Raw genomic sequence first — 26,767 nt, 5'->3', positions numbered from 1 at the left:
GCGACAACAGAATGATATGAAAGTTTCTTATTTGTTTAATCAAATAGCGAATTAGTGATTTAATATAAGTTTCTCATATTGTTGTTTAAATAAACTAAAATCAAACTGTGATTTAGCTCATACATGTTTCCCTTGGTAGCATGATGACAGGTTTTGACTACATGTGTACAAAGTGCGCAGTGCGCCCGCCCATGTTATGAAAATCAGCACGTCTGATCGAGGGTTAAATGCCAAAATCTCAGTTGAGGCATCTTACAAACATATTTAATGTGTGATAAAACTTAATCTATCACTAAGCCTCACGTTGAAAATATATTCGACCTACATTCCTTTACTTCCTTCAGGGTTTCTGTGCAAGACTCATCAAATGCCAGAATCTTCACTGAACTGCACTCAGTGGCCTGTTTGAGTCTAAACATACCTGTTTCCATTGGACCGAGCGAGGTGGCGCAGTGGTTAGACACTGGACTCGCATTCGGGAGGACGACGGTTCAATCCCGCGTCCAGCCATCCTGATTTAGGTTTTCCGTGATTTCCCTAAATCGCTCCAGGCAAATGCCGGGATGGTTCCTTCCAAAGGGCACGGCCGACTTCCTTTCCTAATCCGATGAGACCGATGACCTCGCTGTCTGGTCTCCTTCCCCAAAACAACCAACCAACCTGTTTCCATTAAGACCTGGTCCACAACCCTAAAAATGATTATCTTCTAAAAAAAAAAAAAAAAAAAAAAAAAAAAAACTGATGCCCATTCCTGCAATAGCAATGTGAATATCAATAGGTCATTGTCTGTGCAGCTGTTCATGATAATTTATGCATCGTGCCACACATGACAATAAATGTAGTAGTTTAGCCCAAAAACCGTAACATTACACAGTAACAGCTTAGTCAAACAGAACTGCTTTGCTGGACATATTAAACTCCATTCGCTTACCAAATAAACTTCCAGCTCATTGTAGACTGGTTGCCACTTTACAGCTGTAGCTCCATAACAGTGCATTTCTGTCCTATGATTATCTTGCAGATAATTTGAACTTGTCATTATCTATCCTACTTTGACCTTACTATCAGATTATCTTAGCAACCTGTGTAAATATCATATATATGGAATTTTACATTAACGGTATTTTTCTCTTCCAGAGACAGAGATACGCATTATTGTAACTACAGTTGACATTTGTTCAGCATGCCCTTAACCCACATTGTAAGGAAGTGAGAAATGTGTTGTAAAATGTTTAATCTCCAAACAGAACTACAGTTGTATAAAGATAGACAGTGATATGAAAAAGGAGTTAGCAGACTTATAGATCATAAATACTCCAGTTTCGTAACAAGAAGTTCTTCCATCTGGCAGAAAAGAGGAGCTACATTCTTTATTTTTGACATTAAGAGAACCCAATTTAATATGCCAATCTTTCTATAGCACTATGCTTTTGCATATCAGTCTGATGCTGACTGATAAACAGAAGATCTTCATTCTTTATTTAACTGACATTGATTTGTTAGCTACTCACTGGCCCATAGTCACTCTACATATGGACATTTCATTCCAACCTCAGGATGAAATTAACTTTTTTACTTACGCATAAACAGCTGATACATAGGCGGAATCTGTCTCTTCCTGTGCATTAACTGGTGTCCCCATTGCAGTTTCTGGTGGAGAAAAACTGGGTTTACTTTATATTCTACAGTTTATACACTGTCCAGTTGCAGTAATGTGACCACCTCTCAAACACCTGAATAACCAACTTTGGAAGCATCAACTGCTAGATGACATGCAGGAAGAGAGTCAGTGAGGTTCTGGAAGGTACTGACAGGGATGTGGAGCCATGCTGACCACTGCTGTAGGCAGCTGCACTAGGTTTTTCAGTTGAGTTTCCAGGGCACGAACAGCCCACTGAGGTGGCCCCACAGATTCCTGATTGGTTTTAAATCTGCGGAGTTTGGTGACAACATGAGTACGGTAAACTCACCCAGGCGCACTTTGAGCCACACATGTACATTTCGAGCTGGGGTGGATATGGTCCCAAAGGATAGACACATATTTGTATTGATACACTGTGCCTTCCAGAATGACAAGGTCACCCGGGGAATGCCACAGAAATGCTCCCCAGACCATAACATCCCCTCATATGGCCTGAACCCTGGCAACAATAGTTGCAGCATGTTTCTTTACAGCTGTTTCATGCCATACTCATCAACGGCCATCTGTCCAACGGAGCATAAAATGTGACTACTTCAGAAAGGCCATCTGTCACCACTCAGTGGATCTCCAGTTGCAGTGCTGGTGTGCAAATTCCAGCCTTTGTCGCTGATGAACAGCAGTCAGCATGGGTGCATGAACCAGGCACTTGCTGCAGAAAGCCGTATGCAACAACATTCGCTGAACACTCATTGAGGAGAGACTGTTGGTAGCCCCTTCATTCGTCTAGGCAGCTGTACACCTATTTGCCTCTATATGTCTCCACAGACATTGCTGATGCCATCATCCAGGGCTCATGGTGCACCACAGCTGCCTTGGTACTGGTTTTGATAGCACCATTTTGTCATGCACAATATGCTGTAACCATGGTATTCATGCAAACAGTTTACAAGCTTAGCCATTGCTGAAATGCTTCCACCCTTGGCCCAAAAGCCAATGATCATGCCCCTTTGGATGTCAGCTAATCATTCCATTTCCACATTTCGACAATGACTGCACTGCTTTACGTGTCTCTCACAACCCTTTACATACCCTCCACATTTAGTGCTGTCACTGCCCTCTGTGAGTGGTTATTGTACATTGATGTCAAACATAGGTGATGTCACATTAATGTGAGTGGACTGTGTATGAGAGATAAATGATTTGAATATTGTAAGAAAGAATTTTTGTTATTTTGTATTGACTGTGCAATATCATAGTGAATGTAATTGTGGATGATGCTATTGGAACCATTAATCAATGTGTATTACATAATATAACTGCAATCAATCCACAATGTTCACAGAAGACCATAATTTGAAGGTTGGTGTTATTGGGCACAACTGGATTTGAAAAAAGGAGAAAAGAGAACAAATAAATGAAAGAATATTTTCATGAATGTCTGGACAGGTAGTATAAATGAAAAATAAATGCATAAAGTACACTGATGAGTCAAAACCTTATAACCACCTGCTTAATTCCATGTCAGTCCACCTTTGGAATGCAATACAGTAGCGATTCTGTGTGGCACAGATTTGACAGTCCTTGCTAGGTTTTTAGAGGTAGGTGACACCATATATCCAAACATAGGTCATATATTTCCCTAAATTATGGGCTGGAGGTTTGTGGGTCTGAGTTGGTGCCTGACTGTACCCCAGGTACGTTCCACGGAGTTCAGATCAGGCAAATTAGGTGGCAAAGTCATCAACATGATCTCACTATGAGACTACTCAAACCATTGTTGCATAATTCTGGCCTTTTGAAGCAGGCAGTTATCCTGCTGGAAGATCGCATCGCAGTAAGGGAAGACATCAAGTGTGATGGTATACAGATGGTCCAAAATTATTTTCATGTAATTCACAGCTGTCATGGTGCCTTCAATTACTACCACAGTCCTCACCAGTGAGTGTCGGTAGTGCTGTGTGTACTTCTAGCAGCCATTCACCTGGATGATGGGGTATCCAGACATGACCTCCAGCACAGTGTAAAAAGAAACATGATTCATCTGATCAAGCATCTAATTTTGATCAATTCAGGTCCAATGTCGATGAATCTGCGCCCACTGCAATTGTAACTGATAATGTTGTTGAGTTAACATGGAAAGACATAGGGGTATTTACTGCAGAGCCCCATGTTGAACAATGCACACTGCACACTTGTGCCTGCACCATCACTGTACTCTGTCATCAGATCTGATGTAGATTGCCATGTACCCCACTTTACAGACTTGGCAAGCCATCAACCTCCACACTTTGACACTATTTGTGGTTTCAGCATCCTCCAACCACTTTTAATAGAAGTTCAGAACATTGGCGCATGAGCAGCTGACTGGCTTCACCATTTCTGAGATGTTTGTTGCTAGGTGCTGGGCATAAAAATCTGCTGTCAAAATTACTTATCTCTGGACTTTTTCCACTTTTTGACTGTATTATCACTAAAAGGATTCCCCATTCCTCTATGCTCAGCTTGTATACTTTCCTTATCATGTCATGTGCCCAAAATGCCATCATTGGGACTTCAGTCTCACTGTGGCTAGTGATCATCATGTTTTGGTTCATCAGTGTGACACATACTGCATTAATATAATTTTTTCCTTACCACAAATAACATCGAGCGCACACCGTGTAACATAAGGATGAATGTTGAACACTTGACCATTGGCCTCATCTTTTAATTTTTTAACAAGCAGTTGACTCTTGTCTTCAAAGACTTCAAAAAATGTCTCTAGAATTTTGAAGTGAAAAGTTGGTGTGATCATCTTTCTGTGAGAATGCCATTTAGACCCTGTAAATCATAAATATATAAGCTTAATGCAATGTTCCTGGATTAAAACATAGAAAACTTTTGATCAATTAGTACTTAAAGGAAAAAATTGTAGCAATGAACTACAACAATGCCTGTAAGAACAGAAAGTTGACTTTCAGTTTCTTGTACAATGCACTGACATCAAATTGTGCAACTTTAAAGAAATGGAATGAAGATCTGTAATGGTGCACCCAAAATTAAATTATCAACAAATTTGATGGTACAATGACAACGTCTTCTGAAAATAAAGGACTGGCATGAAAAACCTTGCAGTATATTTTTCACTTTTCTATTCAAAATAAATTGTGCATATCTTCTATCTGTATCCAGTTATTTTCAGTTTAACATCATATTTCTCATTAGTATTACGTGTTAATATGAACTATAATGAGCAATAGCTTTGAAAAGGTATTCTGAGAAATCACTGTATCCAATTTGGAGTTTGGAAATTTAAATATTTAAAGCTAATTATATTTGCATGATTGCAGTCAATGACACATTATTAAATCCAAAAAATTTGCTAAGTTGAATGTACTCATCTATTGACCAAAAGGTTAACTACCAAGAAAAATGAGTTAAAATGAAAACAAGAAAGCGCTGTTGAGACATATGTATCTGTGCCCCTTTCGCTAGAAGACATTTGATAGTGCAGTTTGAGGGAAAAAAGTCAGACAACCTCGCTTTGAGACACAATTGTTGCACTGAGCCAAAAGATCAACAACAGATCTAAGTTGTCACCTAAATTAACTCCTCACACTCCTTCAGGGCAGACTGAGCTGTGGTGGATGCTGTAAAGGTTTCTTGCCTCATTATTGTCCTTTCTGAGATTGTCTTCTGTCTGTAATGACCTTTATTTTGACAGGGCATTAAATCCTAAAGTTCATTCCTTCTAACTAACAAGAAGGCAGAAGTTACACTGTTTATCATTGAGAGTATTCTGGGATGAGCTTACCTACCTACAAAACAAATAAACAAAACACTTCCATGATTCATCACTGATTATTGCTTGTTTGCTCTGGATTGTTATCAAGTTGGAATGACTGATGAAACTGAAAAGATTTTGACAAACTCCAGTAGAAGATATTACAACAAACCCATCAGGCAATATGCCCTCCTCACATGTATAAAAAAGGAGCCTCAGAATGGAATAGAAGAAAGTAGAGTTTGTACAATAGTGTAGTCAATCATTTTCATATACGGTTCCCATGGATGAAATAGAAATTATGACAGATAATGTTGGTTAAAGCACTTGTCTGCAAAAGGCAAAAGTCCTGAGTTCAAGTCTCAGTCCTGCGCACAGTCTTCATCAACCAGGAACTTTCAATGTTGGTTATAGTTCCTAATACTATGTATAACAAAGTGAGCTGAGGAGTATAAAGCACTGTATCAAGAAAGGAAATTAAGTAAATAACCTAATATAAATAACAAGTCATTAAAAATAAAAAAATCAAGAATAAAACACTTGATGAAGATAAATGGGTCTCTAAAGCCCTTTGACTCCTGTGGACAAATTAACGCAGCATGCTCTGCCACTCCCCAGGTGCTGAGGACATGTTTAAATATGGCCCGATTTATCATTAAGCACTACTGACATGTTTACACATCCTATTCCACTGACCCTCTCATTGCTGCGGATGAGGTACTTCCATATCTTGGTAAATAAAAATGTTTCAAGTATCTATCATGCAACATACCTGCCACTTTACATGCTATTATTTACAGAAAACCTTGTTTTGATATCTTGAATCATTTATGAAATATGATGATTGTTATGACCATATGACTCCCAATGCACAGGGATGGAAATGCAGGCACTGTACATGACCATCAGCCATTTAAGAAACCTATAACTCAAGAATGAAATGAGATGTCATTTTGTTCTCAATTTTGCATAAAATTTCTATACATTGTCTGCATTTCAACAATAAAAAATCCAGGATGCAATGTAACATTATTATGAAAAGGACAGTTGCTACTCACCATATAGCAGAGATACTGAGTTGCAGATAGGCACAATGAAAAGACTGTCAGAAAATGAGCTTTCAGCAAACGAGGCTATTGTTGAAGGTAGGCCACAGCAGCCAGAGAATTTGGTCACATGTGTGTGTGTGTGTGTGTGTGTGTGTGTGTGTGTGATGAAGGCCTTGTGGGGACATATTTCTGTCCCCAACAATATCGCTGCAAGAACAGTATCTCTGGACATGGGGCAGTGCGTTCCGAGATGCCAAGTGTTTAAGTTGTATCTGTCCGTATAATGTGTATAAATAAATACTGTGTATGTGAATCAGTTACATTGACAGTCATTAGATATCATGAACATCGTGTTCATTACTCAAATCCTACAATGGTGACCCTGAGTCTTTTGACAAACACACAGCGACATTTTTGTTTGACAATTTGCTCCACCTCCACCCAATGTGAGATTCCAACATCTCACTGACATGGATCATACACACACCGACAGTCAGTCAGCTGCAGTCAATGACAGCAAGTGTTGTGAGTGTTTATCTAACGAATTTCAAAAAATGGCTCTGAGCACTATGGGACTCAACTGCTGTGGTCATTAGTCCCCTAGAACTTAGAACTACTTAAACCTAACTAACCTAAGGACATCACACACATCCATGCCCGAGGCAGGATTCGAACCTGCGACCGTAGCAGTCGCACGGTTCCGGACTGCGCGCCTAGAACCGCGAGACCACCGCGGCCGGCTAACGAATTTCAACAGCTACAAGATGGAAATTGCAATTTTTCTGTGTTTAATACCCACACAACAATGCAACCATTGACACATCAGCACACACAAAAGGATTCCATCAACCACAGAGCCTTTAACAAACACTGAAAATAGTGCTACGAGTGCTTATGTGGATACTAACCTCGTCAGACCACACAACGAAGGGACAACAATGATCAGCAGTAATGAATAATGGCACTACCCTGCAGCCCCTGCCATTCTTGAGTGCAATATTCTAATTGATATACATTCAGCTAGTACTAATGCTACTCACAAGTCTCCCTATCAGCCAAGTGACTCTACCATTATTGAGATGTCTGGCATTGACAGGCTAATTATGGACACCAACCACAGTGACGTAACATACGCCGAACAATCAGTGACAACTAGAAAACATGCAGGTCAGTGTATTAGGCGGTCTCTGGGACAGACAGTGCTGGTTAACAGTGATTTTATACAGAATGGCATATTTCCACAAACTACTTTTGCTCTCACACATCACATGGGTGACGTCATGGCAGCCGTGCAGCGTACCAAAGTGCACCTCAGGCGTGACGTCAAGCACCACTCCCCACACCCCAGCTCGTTCTGGGATACGCTGATGCCACTGCATGCTGGTATGGATGCACGACATGACCGTTTTACCATGACTACCCATCAACAACTACCAACAGATGCACCAACAGCACTATGACCACAAGATGGATATCAGAATTACTAACTGATTGCTATACCACCCGCACTGACAACAAAGGACATAAAGTTGGAGTCAGACATCACCACCATGTCTACAGTGAACCCCATATCACGTGGGTCGACGATCTACCATGAATTTATCCAGTCGACGATGATTACATGACACGCCGCCAATACTATGGGCACACCACAGAGACCTCCCACACTGCAATGTCCTCCGACCAACCGTGACTTTGCCCCACCTACCGTGAGGCATCCTACGACCAAGTGGGGCAATGCCATTAACATGGGCTTACTTGTTACATAATCCGCACCGTGCACTTCATTTTCATTACACTAATGCCACTACAGCAACCACAACGGGCACAATGCAACTAACGGAACAGTGTCCACTGTGGACACACGACCAAACACTGCCAAAAAACTGTGATATCCAACAGAAATATATTTCTCCACAGTTTGCTGATGCCTCTATACATCACAAGGGTGATGGCACAGAGATATCACCTGCGCCATGACACTCACCACTCCATGTGCATGACGTGACTGCCTAGCCGGCTGTGCCACATGCTGGACCACAGCTCCAACCAGAACGTCAACCACACCATGCCGACAGGTACAACAAACAATGGCCATACCTCATCAGGCCACCACAGTCTGTCTGAGCAACACCATGCAACTAATGCATGGCAACAACTCAGTGGGGCCAACACAAAACAACCACTACAGGAACCACCACCGTTTATCACACTCCACCTGCTGCCCATTCACACAGACTCACCAGAAGTGTGGTTTGCTTTATATGAATGTATGATGAGGATAGCAGAGATTGAGGATGGCCAGAGCAAGCTGTTAATACTTTTCAACCATCTCAGTGAACACATGGAGCTCGTCAGCAATCTACTGCTAAATACTCCGACTGCGCACAAGTATGAGACGGTGAAGTCACTAATGTTGCAATGATTATCAAGCAATAACTGCCCCTTCCCACAAATGGGTCAATGCTGGGCGATGACATACCATTGGCGTTATGGTGAAAACTGCAACCGAAAATTGATAACCTACTACCAGACTGGGCCCTATTGTCATTACAGTTACCCAAACTCCCAGAGCAAATACAGACAGCAGTTCTATTACATGCAGACAAACCACTGAAAATGTGTCTACAATTGGCCAATAGGACATTGGCACTCGCATGCCACCAGACACTGATCAGTGCCAGGACACCTATCTACGACTGCCATGCCAACGACAGATACGGTGCACAACAGACAAGGACGGCAGCAGTGGCAGACACAGCGCAAAGCACTGCACGCAGACCCCGGGCAACCTCCTCCCCCCCCCCCCCCCCCCCACAGCTGGACCCCGCCTTGCAGGCCAAGACAGCTGCAGCACCACAACAATCACAGTGCACGGATCCAGCTCCTGCAGGAAATAAACAAACAAGGGAGACAGCCGATACCTGGGCTGCCACAGCACAGTCCAGCCAAAACAAAATGACAAGCGGCTACTGCTGGTTTCACATGTGATTGGGCGCCAATGCATGCCATTGCTGACAGCCCAAACTACACTGGTGGACTGGCCTAGGTGCACCAGCCTGCCTCCCTACAAAAAGCCACCTTTCTACTGGACATGTCAAAACACATAACATGCCACACACACAGGCAGTTGGTGCGTGACTGTTTGTTTACAACTGCCAGCTACACCAGTACCTGCTGGTCAATATGAGTGCAAACGTCAGCCTGCTACCCCCACATCTCACCACAGGAGATTACAGGCCCTCAACCACACAACTCTGAGCGGCAAATGATTCAATAATACCGCTAATGGGGACGACCTCCATGGTGCTCCGGCTAGATGACCATGCACCGCGACAATGGACTTTCTTTGTGGCCAAAATGGTGGAACCGTCATTACTGCCTCATCCCAGATCTCAGTGGGGCTCTGTTATTGCAAGGTGATGGACTACACCCTATAGGGGGTGTCTGCAGTGACAGTCTGCCACCCACCACAGACCCTTCCCCTCCAGTGTTAGACATGGAGACCACAGCAGATATTGCATTACGCCATGCAACACTGTGTGACAAACTCCACCAAAAGATCACGGCCTATAAGAACATCTGCAAAGAGAACAACAAAGCATGTACAGAGAACAAGCAGCTATGCATCTGCCATCACAAACTGGATAGCCAGCTGCAATGAATCCGCCAGCAACTACAGACAGCCTGGCACACCTGAGAACCACAGGATAACTGTACAACCACTAGCACAGATACACAAGTTAGTACAGTGCCTATTATACTTTGTGACCCAGCTCCCACGATCGGGCTGAACGGTGACAGTGTTTCTGCTCTCACGAGTGGATTACCCACCAACAAGGCTACCACCCCTGTGGACAGATCAGACAACAGGATTCCACCCCCTGGACCACTCCTACCAAACAAAACAGTTAGCATAGTTACAGACAGCACTGTCCACAGAATTAATACAACTCCGGGACTGCCTGTATGCCACTTTCCCCACTGTCTAGCCCCCACAAACTCAATGAGGCCAAAGCACCCATTGAAGAATATCTCCAGGATGGTATAATCAGACTTTTGGACAGTGCATGGGCATCACCTATCACTATGCGGCCAAAGAAAGACAGTACATGGTGCCTTTGTGGCAACTACTGGTACCTCAATGCCAGAACAATTACAGATAGCTACCCAGTCCTGAATATCCAAGACTTTGCACATGAGTTGGCAAGGCAAACTGGACTGTAAAAGAGCATACTTCCAAATACCTATGGCCCCGGAGGACGTTCACAAAATGGCCATTATCACTCCATTCAGTTTATATGAATTCTTATTCATGCTCTTTGGATTAAAAATGCCGCAGTCATGGCAAAGATTCTTTAATGGGTTGTTTTTCAATGTGCCACACTGTTACTGCTATTTAGACAATTTAATTATATTCTCAAAATCTACACAGGAGCATGAATGACACCTGCATGCAGTATACAACAAGCTGTAACAACATGGGGTGGAAATTAGTACTGGAAAATGCCAACTGCGACAGCCTTGTGTCATGTTCATCGGCCACCTAGTCGATGTAACAGGCATATGGCCCACACAGGACAAAATTGAGCAGATTACTAACTGATTCCCTCCCACAAAATTGCCAAGAACTATGTAAATTTCTCAGCATTACCAATTTCAACTGAAGACACCTACCCCATGCAGCTGAAACTCTGCTTCCCATCACTGAAGGTCTATGGGGGAAAAATACATCAGGAAAAAGGAAGCTAACATGGACAGCTGAGATGCAAACTGCATTCGACAACATTAAAGCTCAACTAGCCCACTCCGTCACACTCACACTACCTTCACCGGATGCTCATCTTATCATTACATCAGACGCGAATGACTGAGCAACAGGCGCTGTATTACAGTAGGGTGTGCCAGGGATGACACAACCTCTCCATTTTTTCCCAAGGAAACTGACAGACTCTCAAAGGAAGTGGTCAACCTTTGACAAAGAACTACTGGCTGTGTATGAAGTGCTGTGCTATTTCTGTGACGATATTGAAGGGAGACCACTTACTAACTACACATACCATTGACCATTAGCTGACGCAGTAGAGAATCCATCCGCCAATGCCACACCAAGCAGGTTTAGGCACTTGGACCACATCTCACAGTTCACAACAGATGTTTGCCACATGCGTGGAGCAGACAATATGGTTGTGGACTACCTGTCCCACCTAGCAGCCGTAACCACTCAACTGGATTTCGATAACCTCGCGGTCACGCAGGCAACAGATATGGACTTGGAATGATTCTTCTCAAGCAGTGACATGGGATTACAGCTATGACAATGCCCAGTGTCCGGAACCTTCCACCCCCACCAACTGTCGCCGAACAGTATTCGACTTGCTCCATAACTTAGGTCACCCAGGAGTGCATCCCACAATGAAACTAGTTTTGGAGTTTTATGTGTGGCCGAATATGAAGAGGGAGGAGGAGGAGGATATTAGTGTTTAACGTCCCGTCGACAACGAGGTCATTAGAGACGGAGTGCAAGCTCGGGTGAGGGAATGATGGGGAAGGAAATCGGCCGTGCCCTTTCAAAGGAACCATACCGGCATTTGCCTGAAGCGATTTAGGGAAATCACGGAAAACCTAAATCAGGATGGCCGGAGACGGGATTGAACCGTCGTCCTCCCGAATGCGAGTCCAGTGTGCTAACCACTGCGCCACCTCGCTCGGTATATGAAGAGGGATTGTGCCTCTTGGACACGAGCATGCATTCCTTGCCAGAGGGCAAAGACAGGACGACACAACCAGTCACCGTTAGGGAGTTTCCCTGTCCCAAAGGACTGTTTTTAACTCACACATATAGATTTAGTGGGGCCACTACCTGAATCTAACAGATTTCATTATATCCTATTTGTCAACGACCGAACGACTTGGTGGGTGGAGGCTGCTTCACTCAGGGACATACCAGCAGTGACAGTGGTGAGGTCATTCACCTACCTATGGATAGCAAAATTTGGCTGCCATGAGTCGCTAACAATCAATCAGATTGGACAATTCGAATCGACCCTGTCTACGGAACTGTGCCACCTCTGCAGCTGCCACTGATTACATACAACAGCCTACCATCCTTGTGGAACAGTGGCACTGCATGCTGAAAACACCACTGGTGTGCTATGATAACGAATGGTCAGATGCCCTACCCTGGGTGCTGCTGGGTATCAGAGCGGTCCACAAAGAGGACCTTGATGCCTCACCACTGGAGATCCTCTACAGCGATTAGCCTCCCAGCAGAATTTGTCACACAGGCCACAGACAAAGACAACAAGGACTTACCAGACCTCGTATGATGGGTCAGAAATGGATACGCAGCCTCTGAGTCCCACCGCCATCACACCACACAATACCCACAGTATTTGTGCACAAAAACCAACTGACTTGCACTCACGTAATACTATGCACAGACACCATCAAGCTATCACTGCACCCAGCATACAGTGGACCATACAATGTACTAAGACAGGGACCAAACACATTCGAAATCACGCAAACCCACTACTCCGTCCGTCAATACACTGAAGCCAGCATGGACTTTTGTGGAGATGCCAAGGAACAATACCGCCCCTTTGACATCACGCCACGACACAACCCCCTCTCTCTTCCATCATAACTGATGTCAAACCCTACCTTCCAGAAGATATCACAGTGTCTCCACATGACATGACGATCGTGGTGTCTGCCATGTACAAAACCGACAGTTCGACCTACTCAGCCAGTACCAATGTCACAAACAGGCAGACTGCTGTGCCGACCAAGACATTGAGACGAATATGAGCTAGACAGCATCTCCAGAGATGACCTGCACCGCACCAACTTCAGCATTCCATGCCTTTGGGGGTGGGGGCTGGGGACAGCCCTGTGGGGACACAAGCTCTGTAGACTTTCATCCCCAAGAATATCACTGCAAGAACAGTATTTCTTGACATGGGGCAGTGTGTTCTGAGATGCCAAGTGTTTAAGTTGTACCTGTCAGTATAAAGTGTGTAAATAAATATTGTGTATGTGAATCGGTAATGTTGACAGTCACTTCACATCATGAACATTATGTTCATTACCCAAATCCTACGGCCTTGTTGGCTCAAAGCTCTTTTCATTGTGCCTATCTGTCACTCAGCATCTCTGCTATATGGTGAGTAGCAACTATCCTTTTCATAATATCCTTATCTACATTTCATGTAAAGGAACATATGTGCTAAAATCAACCATATGCAAAGTTTATGCAACACATTTTTACCTCTGCAAACTTTTTAAAATTTTTTGTGCGATACTTTACTTAATTTGATGCAGCACAATAACTATGACAAATAAGAAAAAAAGAAATTTTGTTGTTTATTGAGTGAAGGTATCAGACCATAAGATGTGCAAAAATCAAATTTTTCTACTGAATAGTTTTCTTAAAATTGGATGATAAGTATTTATCAGTGGCTGGAATGCTGTATCTCAGGACAGGCAGCAACAGCAACAAAGCCACTCTCAGTACAGACTGTAGAGGGCATGCCTTTAGCAGTCAAAGGGTTAAATTACAAAAGAAAATCATAATGAAGCCTCAGTAAGATCATAGTTTCTGTTCTGAAATGCATGGGCATTTCAGTCTGTTGCACACCAGTCACTGACAAAGAAACAACATAGATGATAAGAAAGGAGAATATCAGTTAATTCTCTTTTACCTTTTGGTTCTCATTTTCAGAAATAATTTACCCTCAAAATGCTTTTTTTTTCATTAGTAATTCAAAGCAACATACCTTTGCTTGTTAGCAGACCTTGTCCCAACCAAGGATGAAGGAATCGATAAACAAGAGATTTTTCGATATGGTCTGTGCTGCTCATAATTATCTGAAAATTGTGTTAAGCATAATTACATAGTATACTGATTTCTCTTAAAAATAGTTGTTCACAAAACAAAATATGTGATCAGCATCAGATAAGTCCATAGAAATGAAAATAAATAGTTGAATTATTTGGCAATGTTCTTCAGACAGCTGCCACAAATGCGCAAACTGCAAATGTGCATCAACGAAGGACTATATTGTCCAGAAGCTCAGATAATTAATAATCTTTCCTATGTGTTTGCCTACTGCTCCACACCTCTTACCTATGTGAGGGATAGTGGTTTGTCATTATGTAGATAGTTCTGTTCCATGTCGTATTCATCAGCTAATTCCTAATTGTGCAGCTAAAGCAGCAAAGAAGTAATTTGCTTCTTGTGACTGGTTTAAATTTCTAATAAAGAAATTAGCTGTTATTAGCTATGAACATTCACATACCCTACTTGAAGAAACTGCTTGTTAATATCTCAGTCAGCATATAGTGAATTTATTGAGCTGATTTATTATTAGTGTCAGTCATTTTTTTTTTCAAATATTCACTCTGAATTAAAAGAATTATTCTGTGCTATTTTTGAAGTTGGGTATTTTATAACCTAGTAAATGTTAAGATTTGTAAAACAATTATCTGATGCACTAATAATTTTAAAATCTGTATTAATATAATAATAACAAAAATATCTTAATTGCATTCTAAAAGAAATTTGTTTGGGAATGTAGTACTGATGTAATGTGTACATAAAAATATTTACCTCTACATGCTGTGGTTTTATAACATGAATTTCTGCAAGTGGACCCATCCAAGTTCTGAATAGAGGCCAATATTTCCTTCCTCTCTCATCAGCCATTCGGAAAATATCTGTAAGTATTATTTCACAATTTTAAAATTATTTCCAGGAAAAGGGAAATTAATGTTATGTAACACAAGAAATAAAATGAATGGCCGTTAATTTTTATTACTAGCTTGTTGGATTAAAACCAAGAATTTGTTCCCCTTCTTGATGTCATGCACTTTCATATTCCATTAATTATTTCGCTTTTGAAGATTGTATACCTGGATACATTCTAAATATAGTCCTGGGAGTCATGTTTGCCATTCACAGTGCTATCTTGGACTCCTAGCATTGTTAAAAAGTGGACTGGCACACACAAACTCTAGATTCCTTCTTAAATAATTTCCTAAATTATTTTTACAATATTTTCATTTGTTTTATGAATTAAGTACTGAATTTCCAAAAAAAAAAAAAAATCCTTGCCCTCTTCCTTGATATTCAGGTTTATTTACATTTCAGCAAGAATCTACACTAACTCACATATAAATCAAACCTGCTGACAAATAATAAACATCACTTTCATTTTTATGGTTGTTGCCCTTATCACATCAAATGATCTTTCTTTAGAACCTCAGATTGACTGCAACAGGTCACAGATGTCAAATAGTGTCCCATGAAAGAGGCCCACGAGGGGTCTATGGGTCGCATGGCATGGCCTCCAGCCATTGCCACCGCGTCCGCCGGCCACCGCCACGCCCGTCTCTCAGACACTAATCTGCCAGTAATTGGCTGCATGTGCTCTTCCCCTGAGTTAAGTATAAACAACTTTGCCATAAAATTAACTTAAGCATACCTTTATTTACAGTATGTGCTCAAAATGATGTCACTCTGAAGCAAGAGCAGCCTGACATCTCTCGAACAAATTAGTGAACACTCCATAAATTTCAACTGCCGAAATCTAGGAAATGATTAGCCGAACCCTATCTTCCAACTCTTCAAGCGTGTGAGGGTTGGTTGCATACACCTTGTCTTTTAACATGCCCTACAGATAAAAATCACGTGGACTTAGTTCTGGAGAATGAGAAGGCCAATCAACTATCGTATCATCAAAAGCACTTGGTACTGTTGTCATATAAGCATTGGTGATGTGTTGTCTTGCATTATCCTGCTTGAAATAACCATATACATTTTTATTGGGTGTTCTAAAAAAAAAAGGACACAGTATATTTTTCACATACCTGTCAGAATGTATCGCTTCATGCAAAAAGATCTTTAGAACTTCAGGTTGACTGCAACAGGTCACAGATGTAAAATACTGTGTCCCATGAAAGAGGCCCACGAGGGGTCTATGGGTCGCATGGTATGGCCTCTGGCCACTGCCACTGCGTCCGCCGGCACTAATTCCACACCACACTCGTATTTTCACATCATGCAGTGGTAGTTGATTCAATTCATGACGATTTTTGGAGCTCCAACATCAACTGTTCTGAAAATTTGTTTACCCTGACAAATGCAGCCATGGTTCATCAGAAAAAAGAAAAGCATTTCAGGATCAACTTTTCCATCGTACACAGACTGTAACAACCAGATGGAAAAATGATGTCAAGCAACAGTATCTGAGTTCCTCAGTTGATGCACTACTGTTGTTTTCTATGGTTTCAATTTCAATTTGTGTACAGCTCTGTGAGCAGATGCTCTTGACACACCAGTCTGAAGTGCCAAACAGCACTCTTTGACTTCTTTCCAATGCCTCCCCTATATCGTCTAATTTATTTTTGGTTAAAACATTAGGTTGTCTAGGCCTTCATTTTTGTAACACAGATCCAGTCTCTTCAAATTTCTTCACTAGTCTGTCTGTCATTGAATCACTGGGAACATGCACACTGTAAAATTTTCGTATGAATTCAAGATGACATTCCACATATGATTCTGTTTTTGCATAGATCAACACAAGAAACATTAATTAACCCTTCATGTATACCAAACTGAAGGGAAACTCGACAGGAAACTTAAAAAAAAAAAAAACAGCTGAACACTCAATCGCACAGTACAGAAGACTTGTGCACATTGTTTCTGACTTGAGGATGGGACCAGTGGCATATGGACGGGAAAGCCCCAGACTCAGCGCAGTTGCAATAATGTTGTCTAGTAACAATATCTGAAGCAATTAAACTTGACAAAAAAACTCGAAAGAAAATACCAGTACACTCAGTCACACAGCATAGCTGGCACGTGCAAAGTACTGGTGTTCAAGAACCATGCATAGCGACAACCTGCAGACACAGCAGCAACAGCTGGCAAATGCAACTCACGGACCCCTCCTGGGCGTGTTTTGTGATGCACCCTGGACTTCTTACAGTCCATCAGTTCCCTTCTGCAATTGTTTTATTTATACATAAATATTTGTGAGTGTTCCATTCTTGAACATAGCTGAAAAAACTCTCCAGGATGAAAATAATCTTTTTCATGTGACTTAAAATGATGACTCAAATTTATTTACTCATTAGGGCTACTCCACCTAGACTGTATGGCATGTCATGTGATGAAGTCTATATTTTTCAGAATTCCCTCTGATCAATTAAGGCAGCTTTATTTTGGCCGCAACTTTTGTTTCATCTTTGGCAAACCAAATGACACACAAAGATTGTCTTCTCTATGGAATTTTTCATACTTTCATAATTTTTCTTAACAAGAGACAACTCATAATCTCTTTCGCTACTAACTTTTCTGACATCATTGTTAATAAAATTATGCACATGTTCAATTCACCTACAACAAATGAATGTCCTATTTTTCCTTCTCTCTCTTCTTTCCTTCTCCTCCTCCCCCCCCCCCCCCCTCCTCTATCTCTCTCTCTCTCTCTCTCTCTCTCTCACACACACACACACACACACACACACACACACACACACACACACACACACACTGCAAGGCGACAGAAGTAATTCCCTAGCCACATTGTGAAAATACTTTTTTTTTTTTTTTTTGCCAATAGATGGTCTAAAGAGGAACTGAACTACAGGGGGTGGACAAAAATTTGGAAACTCCAAAAACAACACATTACCTTGCCTACCACAGTGTAGGAAGCCCACTGGCATTCAAAACAGCTTCCAGTTGTCTTGGAATGGATAACTACAGGCCCTGTGTGGTTTCCAATCTTCCTGCAAAATAGTGGCAGTTCAGGTAATGATGATGGAAGTGAATAGTGATCATGAACCCTTCTCCCCAAAGTAGACCACAAAGTGTCAATAATATTGAGATCTGGTGATTGTGGTAGTTAGGAGAGATGCAGCAATTCATCCTCATGCTCACCAAACCAGTCTTGGAGGTGTGTGAACAGGGACCCTGTCATCTTGCAACACAGCATCACCATTGCAGAACAAACATTGTACCATGGGATGCAACCTTGTAGAGTAATCACAGGGCCCATGGGATACCATGATAAGGCAGTCCAAATCATCATGGAACCCTAGCCATAGTTAACTCAATGGGATGTAAACCTGGTCAGAAGTGGGAAACAGTGGGAAACAAGACTCATTAGACCAAATGACTTTCTTCCAATGCATCATAGTCCAGGTTTTATGGCTTAGGCAACATGTTTTCCTATTATGGGCAATTGCATCACTGATAAGTGGCTCTGTAATTCAAACTCTCCTTGTAGTTCCCAGCTTAAGGAGCGTGTTGTTTTAGTGCTGGTAGGGTCCATGAGTGCAACAATCAGTTCTGCAGAGACTTTTGCAACTATTGTTCTCACATTTTTTTTGTCAAATCCTATTTATTGGCCATCTGTTACAATCGCACAACACACACTTTCGTTCATGTTGTGACTCAGCAGATGATATTTTTCTGCTTTCCCCGTATGGGATGTAAATATTTGATATGATGCATCTTGAAACACCAAACACTTCAGCTACCTTGGTTACAGAAGCACCCACAGTAAGATCACCACCAATTTTCCCACAATCAAATTCACTTAGCTTTGACATAATGCATTCGCAACTACACAGAACACCATCCTGAACATGAGAGATACTTGCAACATATTGAGGACATTGCAGAGCCACTGTTCAGGGTCAAATACAGCAGCACAACCTGCAGGCTTGGTTAATATCTACATTTATGTTCAAACATGTATTTCTCATGGTGTTTCCATATTTTTGTATTACTTCTGTGTGTGTTCACAAATTAAAATGTTCATTAAATATTCTCAGACAGCCCCTTCATTGTTGAAAACAGCTGAGCAGTAAGTAACTTAAAGATGTCTTACAACTATTAATAATGAAAGTTTACAGAATAAGATGAAAGAAGGTGGAAGTAATTAATCTACGTCACTCTTTCCTTTCAAACTGGTGTTTAGAAAAATTTGAAACGTTTTTTTTTTTGTCTCCTATTGAAGGGACCTATTAAGAGATTTTCATTCAGACTGGAACATATGCAGTACTATAATAGAATTAAGATTCTTATTTAATTGTTATATATAATGTAGGAGGTGTGTGAGTAAAGCAATGAGACTGACAACACTGCGAGCGATCTGGCAATGTTGTGTTGCTCTCTGTTTGTGTAGACCAGTGTGTTCATCCCTTACAGAAGAACAGTCCAAGTTTAAGGTTGAAACAGTCAACATGTGATATTTGAGAGTGCCATCAGTAAAGAAGTGTTTTTGTTGTCTGTTATGAAAATGAGACAATGAATTTAGAGCAATGGTTTTGTGTTAAACATGGGGAATCCATGAGTATGGCCTTTGAAAAATTAAAAGAGGCCTGTGGGAAACATTCCTTATCAAGAGCACAAGTTTTTCACTGGCACAAATCATTTTTGGAAGGCCCAAAACACTTTGAAGATTAACCTCACTCAGGGAGACCTTCAGCCACAAAAACTGACAAAAATATTGAATGTGTGCATGCCCTTGTGAGATTAGACCAATGTTTAACAGTAAGGATTATGGGTGATCTTTTAAACTTAAACACTTTCACCGTACATAATATGTCGACCAAAGTTCTGCACATGCAAAAGCATTGTGCCAAAATTGTGCTGAAAAATCTGGATTTTTGAGTACAATCTTGAGACAAAGTGGCAAAGTGAAGAGCGGCGTACTGATAAATGTTCTCTACCAAAAACACACGAATGAGTAAATCAAAGATCAAAGCAATGATGATTTGCTTTTTTGACAGAAGGGGTATTGTGTATAAAGAATTTATTCCTGCAGGACAAACTGTCAACAAAGTGTTTTACAAAGATGTCCTTGAAAGGGTCAGGAAAAGGGTGAGTCGAGTGAGACCTGACATTGTAGACAAGTGGGCACTGCATCATGACAATGTTCCATGACACATGGGCAATTCCATCATGGAATTTTTGACCTCAAAAGGCCTTCCTGTTGTTCCAGAACCCTCCTATTCACCTGATCAGAGTCCTTGTGACTTCCTCCTTTTCTCAAAATTGAAAAATATTGCAAAAGCACATCATTTTTTGACTCTGGAAAAGCCAAAGGAAGCTACTTCCAAGGAGACAATATTGTTGTTTGAAAAAATAAAAACTTTTCTCACACACCTCATATTTTCAAGAGAATTAGTGAATGACCTGAATTTAATCAGAACATACCTCTGCGTTCAGCAAATAGCATTTCCCATGCAGTTCCAATAAGTGGATAGGCAGCAGGACCAGGTAATCTATCTATGAGTTTACAGTATTCTGCTCTTTTACGTCTCTTTTGGACAAACATTGTTAGAGGAACCAAAATTAGCACTAGTGTGAGTACAGCTGTTAGTAAGTCCATGGTCACAGCTGAAACAAAAATGGAAGAGAAAGAAAGGAATTAATAGAAGAGTTCTTCAGTTTCCCTGTACACTCTGCAGAGAAGAAAGACATAATATCCATACATAACTTACATCAGAGAATAACTGTTCATTTATTCATGAATGCATCATGAAGGATAATCAAATATGATATGTTATACATTAGTAGTGATAAGTATCTATCAAAAATTATTGTGCAGGCAGTATTACTAATTAACTATCATTAATCTTCTAGGTCTTATTTATGCTTAGAGCAGTTACTAATACACTAATTCAATTAGCAGGACAAGTTCATCTTTAAACCTTTCTAACAGTACTTAGTAAGTGTTATTTATTTAGTACTGTTTGCTTAACATTTACCTAATTACACTGATATGCAATAGAATAAAGAAACTCACTATGAACTCTAAATAAGGTAACCAAGTCCAGCTTGAAATTAGAGGTCAAGTATATAGTTTGTCAAAAAGATATAAATCAATCCTCAACTGCACAAGAAAACCTTTATTTGGTTCACTTAACCAGTTTCAACATTTTAAACTGTCATCTTCTGAAGTGAAATAGTCTCAAATCATTGGTAAGCCCATTTCAAAATAACAATCAGACAGTAGTGTACTTTGCTACAGAATCAATAAAATAGAGTGACATTGCTGAAAATATATGCTATGTGTGCCTGCCAAATTGCGAATAATAGATAATATGTGCAACAAAAGTCAATCAGTGACACAAATATAATGTATTATTTGCAGTTTGACAGTTCTTTGTTTGCTACTCATCACACATAGCACATAGTTTTGGCAATGTCACTCTATTTTATTGGTTCTGTAGCAAAGGACACTACCATTTGATTCTTATTACAGTTTTGGCTTACCAGTGACTTGAGCCTATTTCATATAAAGTGAACCAAATAAAAGTTTTCTTTCACGGCTGACAACTGACTTTTTATCTTTTTTGAAATATTCTGCAACTGCTAAACTACAGCTATGAAAAATATCACACATTGTTTGTGAAAACGAAAGTTTATTTGACACTGAATCTCATTATTGAGCATGGAATGCTGTTAAGGGGTGAAAGTATTAGGTAATGAATGAAAGAACAGCAGTGATTATTATTTTTCATTGATCTAATATCTTTAACTGAAAATTTTAAACAAAATGGGATTTTTTAAATGAACATGTTTGGGAACTGTTGCAAACTCACCAGGAAAAGAAAGCCTTGTGAAGATTATTCCTGTCTCTTAATGTAGAATAGCATAATTATTATGACCTGATTAAAAATAATACAGGTCCCTCTTATTGATGTAATCACTGTACAATTATGGATAAAGAATGTCTAATCTTTAACTCCAACCTGATTTGGCAGTTGTGCAGTTAGAATTAGAACACCTGTGTTAATATTATGCCTGATAAGATAGTGGATTCTAGTCAAATATTCCAGATTGGTAAAAAGATTTGGGAAAAGCTATAATAGCCATATCTTCATTCAAACTGTCTTCAACTGCTTTAGTTCTTTGGGCATTAATGCAAAATTAAATGGAATGCGAATTAGGCCAGAGAGTTGTATAAATATACCAGTTATGTGGTACAAGTTGAATAGGAAAAAAGTATTAAAAAACCAAGAGGGCTTTATTGCTAAGTATTAGTGATTCCTATAAGCTGTGGGAATTGGTACAGAACATTTTGAGCTGTGAATATCAGGTAATTAGTATTCTTAGTAGAATTGCAGGGCTCAATGGTGTCAACTGGCAATGAGATATGAACCACCTAGTACGAGATCCTGACAAACAAAATAATATTGTAATTATTGACTGTGGACACAATAATCTAGACAACAATTTCATTTAAGCAATTAAGGCTGTTGACTAAATTCTTTGTTAGTGCTTTGCAGAACATCAAAAAAAATAACAAAAAAGAAAACAGTCAGTGTTATACAACTATTCTTTGTGTTTATTTTTAGTTCTAGTATTGTGTCTGTGAATTTCACAATTCACGCAGAAATACCAGTAAGGAGTAAAAGAATCAGTTAAGTAAGTGCTGGAGGATCATGGTGATTAGATTGCATGGCAGTCATATCCCACACATGTCTTCTGGGTCATGTAGGAGTCCAGTGTATAGGGTTCCTGTCACTATTTGAAGAAGGTTTCCACTTCCTCACAACATGGGCTCAGAAATTTCTGGCTGGAATGTAGGATATGTAGTTGTCTAATGAGGGATGGTAGTTCAGGCTCCAAGAGCTCCCATAATACAGTGGGTAGTGTTCTGACAGCTCATGGTAAAAAGGAGTCAAGTCTGAAGTTGTATGTGAAGGAATATCAAACTAACACCAATAGTATATGTCTGAATGCCACTCAAAAACACTGGCTGTCAGAATAGTCATCTAACAATATTTGGCCCCCACTATATGACAGCTCCAAGAGGGGCTTCTACAAAAACAATACATCTGAGTGGCAGCATTTATGGGCCCATTATGTCTGAAGTGTTGGTGGTTTTTAGAGACTGAAAGAAACTCAGTGGTACAAGTGTTACCAGTCTAGATCACAGCTGATGGCACTCAACTACCAACATAAATAGTTTCAATACCTGTACCAGTGCATCAGTTTTGAGACAACATTGTGGACAAAGAAGTATCTACAGCTGCATCTGTACAATGAAAACCACTGTGATGTGCATAGCAGGGGGTATGGGCCAATGTACCTGTTAAGAGTGTTTCTTCCTGTTCCGTTCACATATGGAACATGGGAAGAAAGATAGTTTGAATGCCTCTGTGCATGCAGTAGTTATTCTAATCTTATCTTCATGATACTTATATCTGAGCAATACATAGAGTGTTGTAGTATATTCCCAGAGTAATCATTTAAAGCTGGTTCTTGAAACTATGTGAATAGACTTTCTCAGGATAGTTTACATCTTTCTTCAAAAGTCTTCCAGTTCAATTCCTTCATAATCTCTGCGACACTCTCGCATGGATTAAACAAACTTGTGACCTGTCATGCTGCTCTGCTCTGTATACATTCGGTGACCTCTGTTAGTACTATCTGATACAGGACCCACACACTTGAGCAATATGCTAGAACCAGTTGCATGAGTGATTTGTAAACAATCTGCTTTATAGATTGATTGCACCTTCCCAGTATTCTGCCAATAAACTGAAGTCTATCAGCTGCTTTACCCATGCCGAACTTATGCGATAATACCATTTCATATACCTACAAAGTGTCACACCCAGGTATTTGCATGAGTTGGCGGATTCCAGTCCAATGGTGACTCATTGATGTTATAGTCATAACATAACATGATTTTCCATTTTGTGAAGTGCAAAATTTTACATTTCTGAACATTTAAAGCAAGTTGCCAATCTCTGCACCACTTTGAAGTCTTATCAATACCTGACTGAATATTTATGCACCTTCTTTCAGATAGTACTTCATTATAGATAAATGTATCATCTGCAAAAAGCATGATTTTACTATTAATATAGTCTGCAACATCATTAATATACAACATGAATGGCAAGGGCCTCAACACACTTCCCTGGGGCACACCCAAATTACTTGCATCTGACAGTCACTCTCCATCCAAGATAACATGTGTCCTCCCTACCAAAATGTCCTCAATCCAGTCACAAATTTTACTTGATACCCCATATGATCATATTTTTGACAATAAGTGTAGATGTGACACTGAGTCAAATGCTTTTCGGAAATCAAGAAATACGGCACCCACCTGATTGCCTTGATCCAAAGCTTTCAGTTTGTCATGTGGGAAAAGTGTGAGTTGGGTTTCACATGATCAATGTTTTCAAAATCCATGCTGGTTGCGATTGAGGAGGTGATTCTTTCAAGATACCTCATTATGGGTGAGTTCAAATATGCTCTAAGATTCTACAACAAATCACTGTCAAGAATATTGGACGGTAGTTTTGTGGATTACTTCTACTACCCTTGTTGTAGACTGTTGTGACATATGGGCATGGATTTTTGTTTGAGAGATCTATGTAGATTATAGTTAGAAGAGGGGCTAACTCAGCCAAAAATTCAGTACAGAATCTGAAAGGGATACCATCGGGCCCTGGAACTTTTTCCAGTTTCAACAATTTCAACTGTTTCTCAACACCACTGACATTAATACTTATTTCATTCATCTCTTCAGTGGTACAGATAAAATTGGGTCAATTCTCCTGGGCTTTCCTTTGTAAAGGAACATTTGAGAATGGAGTTAAGCATTTCAGCTTTTGCTTTGCTACCCTCAGTTTCAGTTCCTGTCTCATCCTGAGTGATTGGACACTAACTGTGGTGCCACTAACAGCCTTTACATATGACTAGAATTTCTTTGGTTTTTGTGGAAGATCATAAGATGAAATTCTGCTATAGTAGTCACTGAAGGCTTCACACATTGCTCACTTGATGGCCAAATGTGTTTCATTGAGCACCTCTCTACCTGCAGTTCTACATTTTGTTTTATGCCTATTGTGCAGTAAGTAGCCTCTGTTTCTTTGGAAATGTCTTTACAGAGACTGAATACCACAGAGGGTCCCCTCCATTATGGACCATTTTACAGGGTACATTTCCACCCAATGCGTGGTCAACTAATTTTTTAAACTTGAGCGATAGCTCCTCTACATGCCCCTATTCTGCGCTCAATTTCCTCACTGAGTTGTGACACTACTGGTTTTTTATCTAGTTTACTGAACATATTCATCTTTCTACCCATCTGTACTTTGTTAATCATTGTCGCCACAACGCCATAGTCGCTGATACCAGTTTTGATGTGAACGTCTTCAAAGAGATAAGGTCTCTTTTTTGTCATTACATCTAATATGTTTCCATCATGAGTGGGGTTGCAAATCATCTGTTCTAGGTAGTTTTCAGAGAAGGCATTCTGTAATGTTTCATAAGATGTCTTGTCATACCCACCACTAATAACACTTCAATCTCACCAGTTGATTGCTGGATGAGTAAAGTCTCCACTGATGGTTAAGTATGACTGGGGAACTTACATACAAGCGAACTGAGTCCACAGCTCATAGTCTAGTGGCTAGCGTTGCTGCCTCTGGATCACGGGGTCCCGGGTACAATTCCCGGCTGGGATGGGGATTTTCTCTGCCTGGGAACTAGATGTTTGTGTTGTCCTCATCATTTCATCATCATTCCTGACAGTGAATAGATTGGACTGTATTCAAAATTGGACTGTGAAAAAATTGGGACTTTGTACAGACACTGATGACCGCGCCGTGAAGCGTCCCACAAACCAAACATCATCACCGTACAAGTGAACTGAGGGTTTCTCTAAAGTTCTTGGTTATATCTGGTGGCAAAGCTGGCGGTCGATAGAAAGATTCAGTTACAAACAGCTTCAGTTTCAAACTCGGTGAATTTCAGTGTTTTGACTACACATGCCACCTCCATTTCGGATCAGACTGTCCTTTTGACATACACTTAAAATTTCCCCAAAAACCGTAGAATCGGCGAAGAAAGGAACATACGGAAAATCCTGACAGTAAGAAGGGGCAGGTTGATAGGACGTGTGTTGAGACATCAGGAAATAGCCGCCATGTTACTAGAGGGAACTGCAGAGGGTAAGAATTGTAGGGGAAGACAGAGATTACAATACATCCAGCAAATAACTGAAAACGTAGGGTGCAAGTGCTACTCTGAGATGAAGAGGTTGGCACAGGAGATAATTCGTGGCGGACTGCATCAAACCGGTCAAAGGCTGAAGACTAAAGAAAAAAATAAAAGAATTAGGAACATTTTTGTTTCTGTTATTGTACAATTTCACATGGAGGACTGATTTAAGGGCCAAACAACTCAAGCCGCTGCTTGGGGAGCCAAAAAGCGAGATTTGTACACATTGTGTATTACCGTTTCTGGCGAAGACTTCCAAGGGGTTT

General features: G+C 40.6%; 1 protein-coding gene across 1 annotated transcript in view; it reads right to left on the bottom strand.

Moving 5' to 3' along the window:
* The window catches only part of LOC126259507 (cytochrome P450 4C1-like), a 108,710-nt gene that overhangs the window by 48,424 nt on the left and 33,519 nt on the right, over positions 1–26,767 (bottom strand). Inside the window, exons 2-6 of the mRNA XM_049956356.1 lie at positions 20,688–20,870; positions 15,069–15,175; positions 14,236–14,326; positions 4,277–4,462; positions 1,581–1,650 (exon numbers count right to left, since the gene is read on the bottom strand). Coding sequence (XP_049812313.1) covers positions 1,581–1,650; positions 4,277–4,462; positions 14,236–14,326; positions 15,069–15,175; positions 20,688–20,862 — 629 coding nt within the window. The 5' untranslated portion in view covers positions 20,863–20,870. The remainder of the gene's footprint in view (positions 1–1,580; positions 1,651–4,276; positions 4,463–14,235; positions 14,327–15,068; positions 15,176–20,687; positions 20,871–26,767) is intronic.

The sequence above is a fragment of the Schistocerca nitens genome, chromosome 5, assembly GCF_023898315.1.
Source record: "Schistocerca nitens isolate TAMUIC-IGC-003100 chromosome 5, iqSchNite1.1, whole genome shotgun sequence".
NCBI classification, from domain to species: domain Eukaryota; kingdom Metazoa; phylum Arthropoda; class Insecta; order Orthoptera; family Acrididae; genus Schistocerca; species Schistocerca nitens.
Note: the sequence above shows the minus strand (reverse complement) of the source record. Positions and strands in the feature narration are given on the sequence as shown.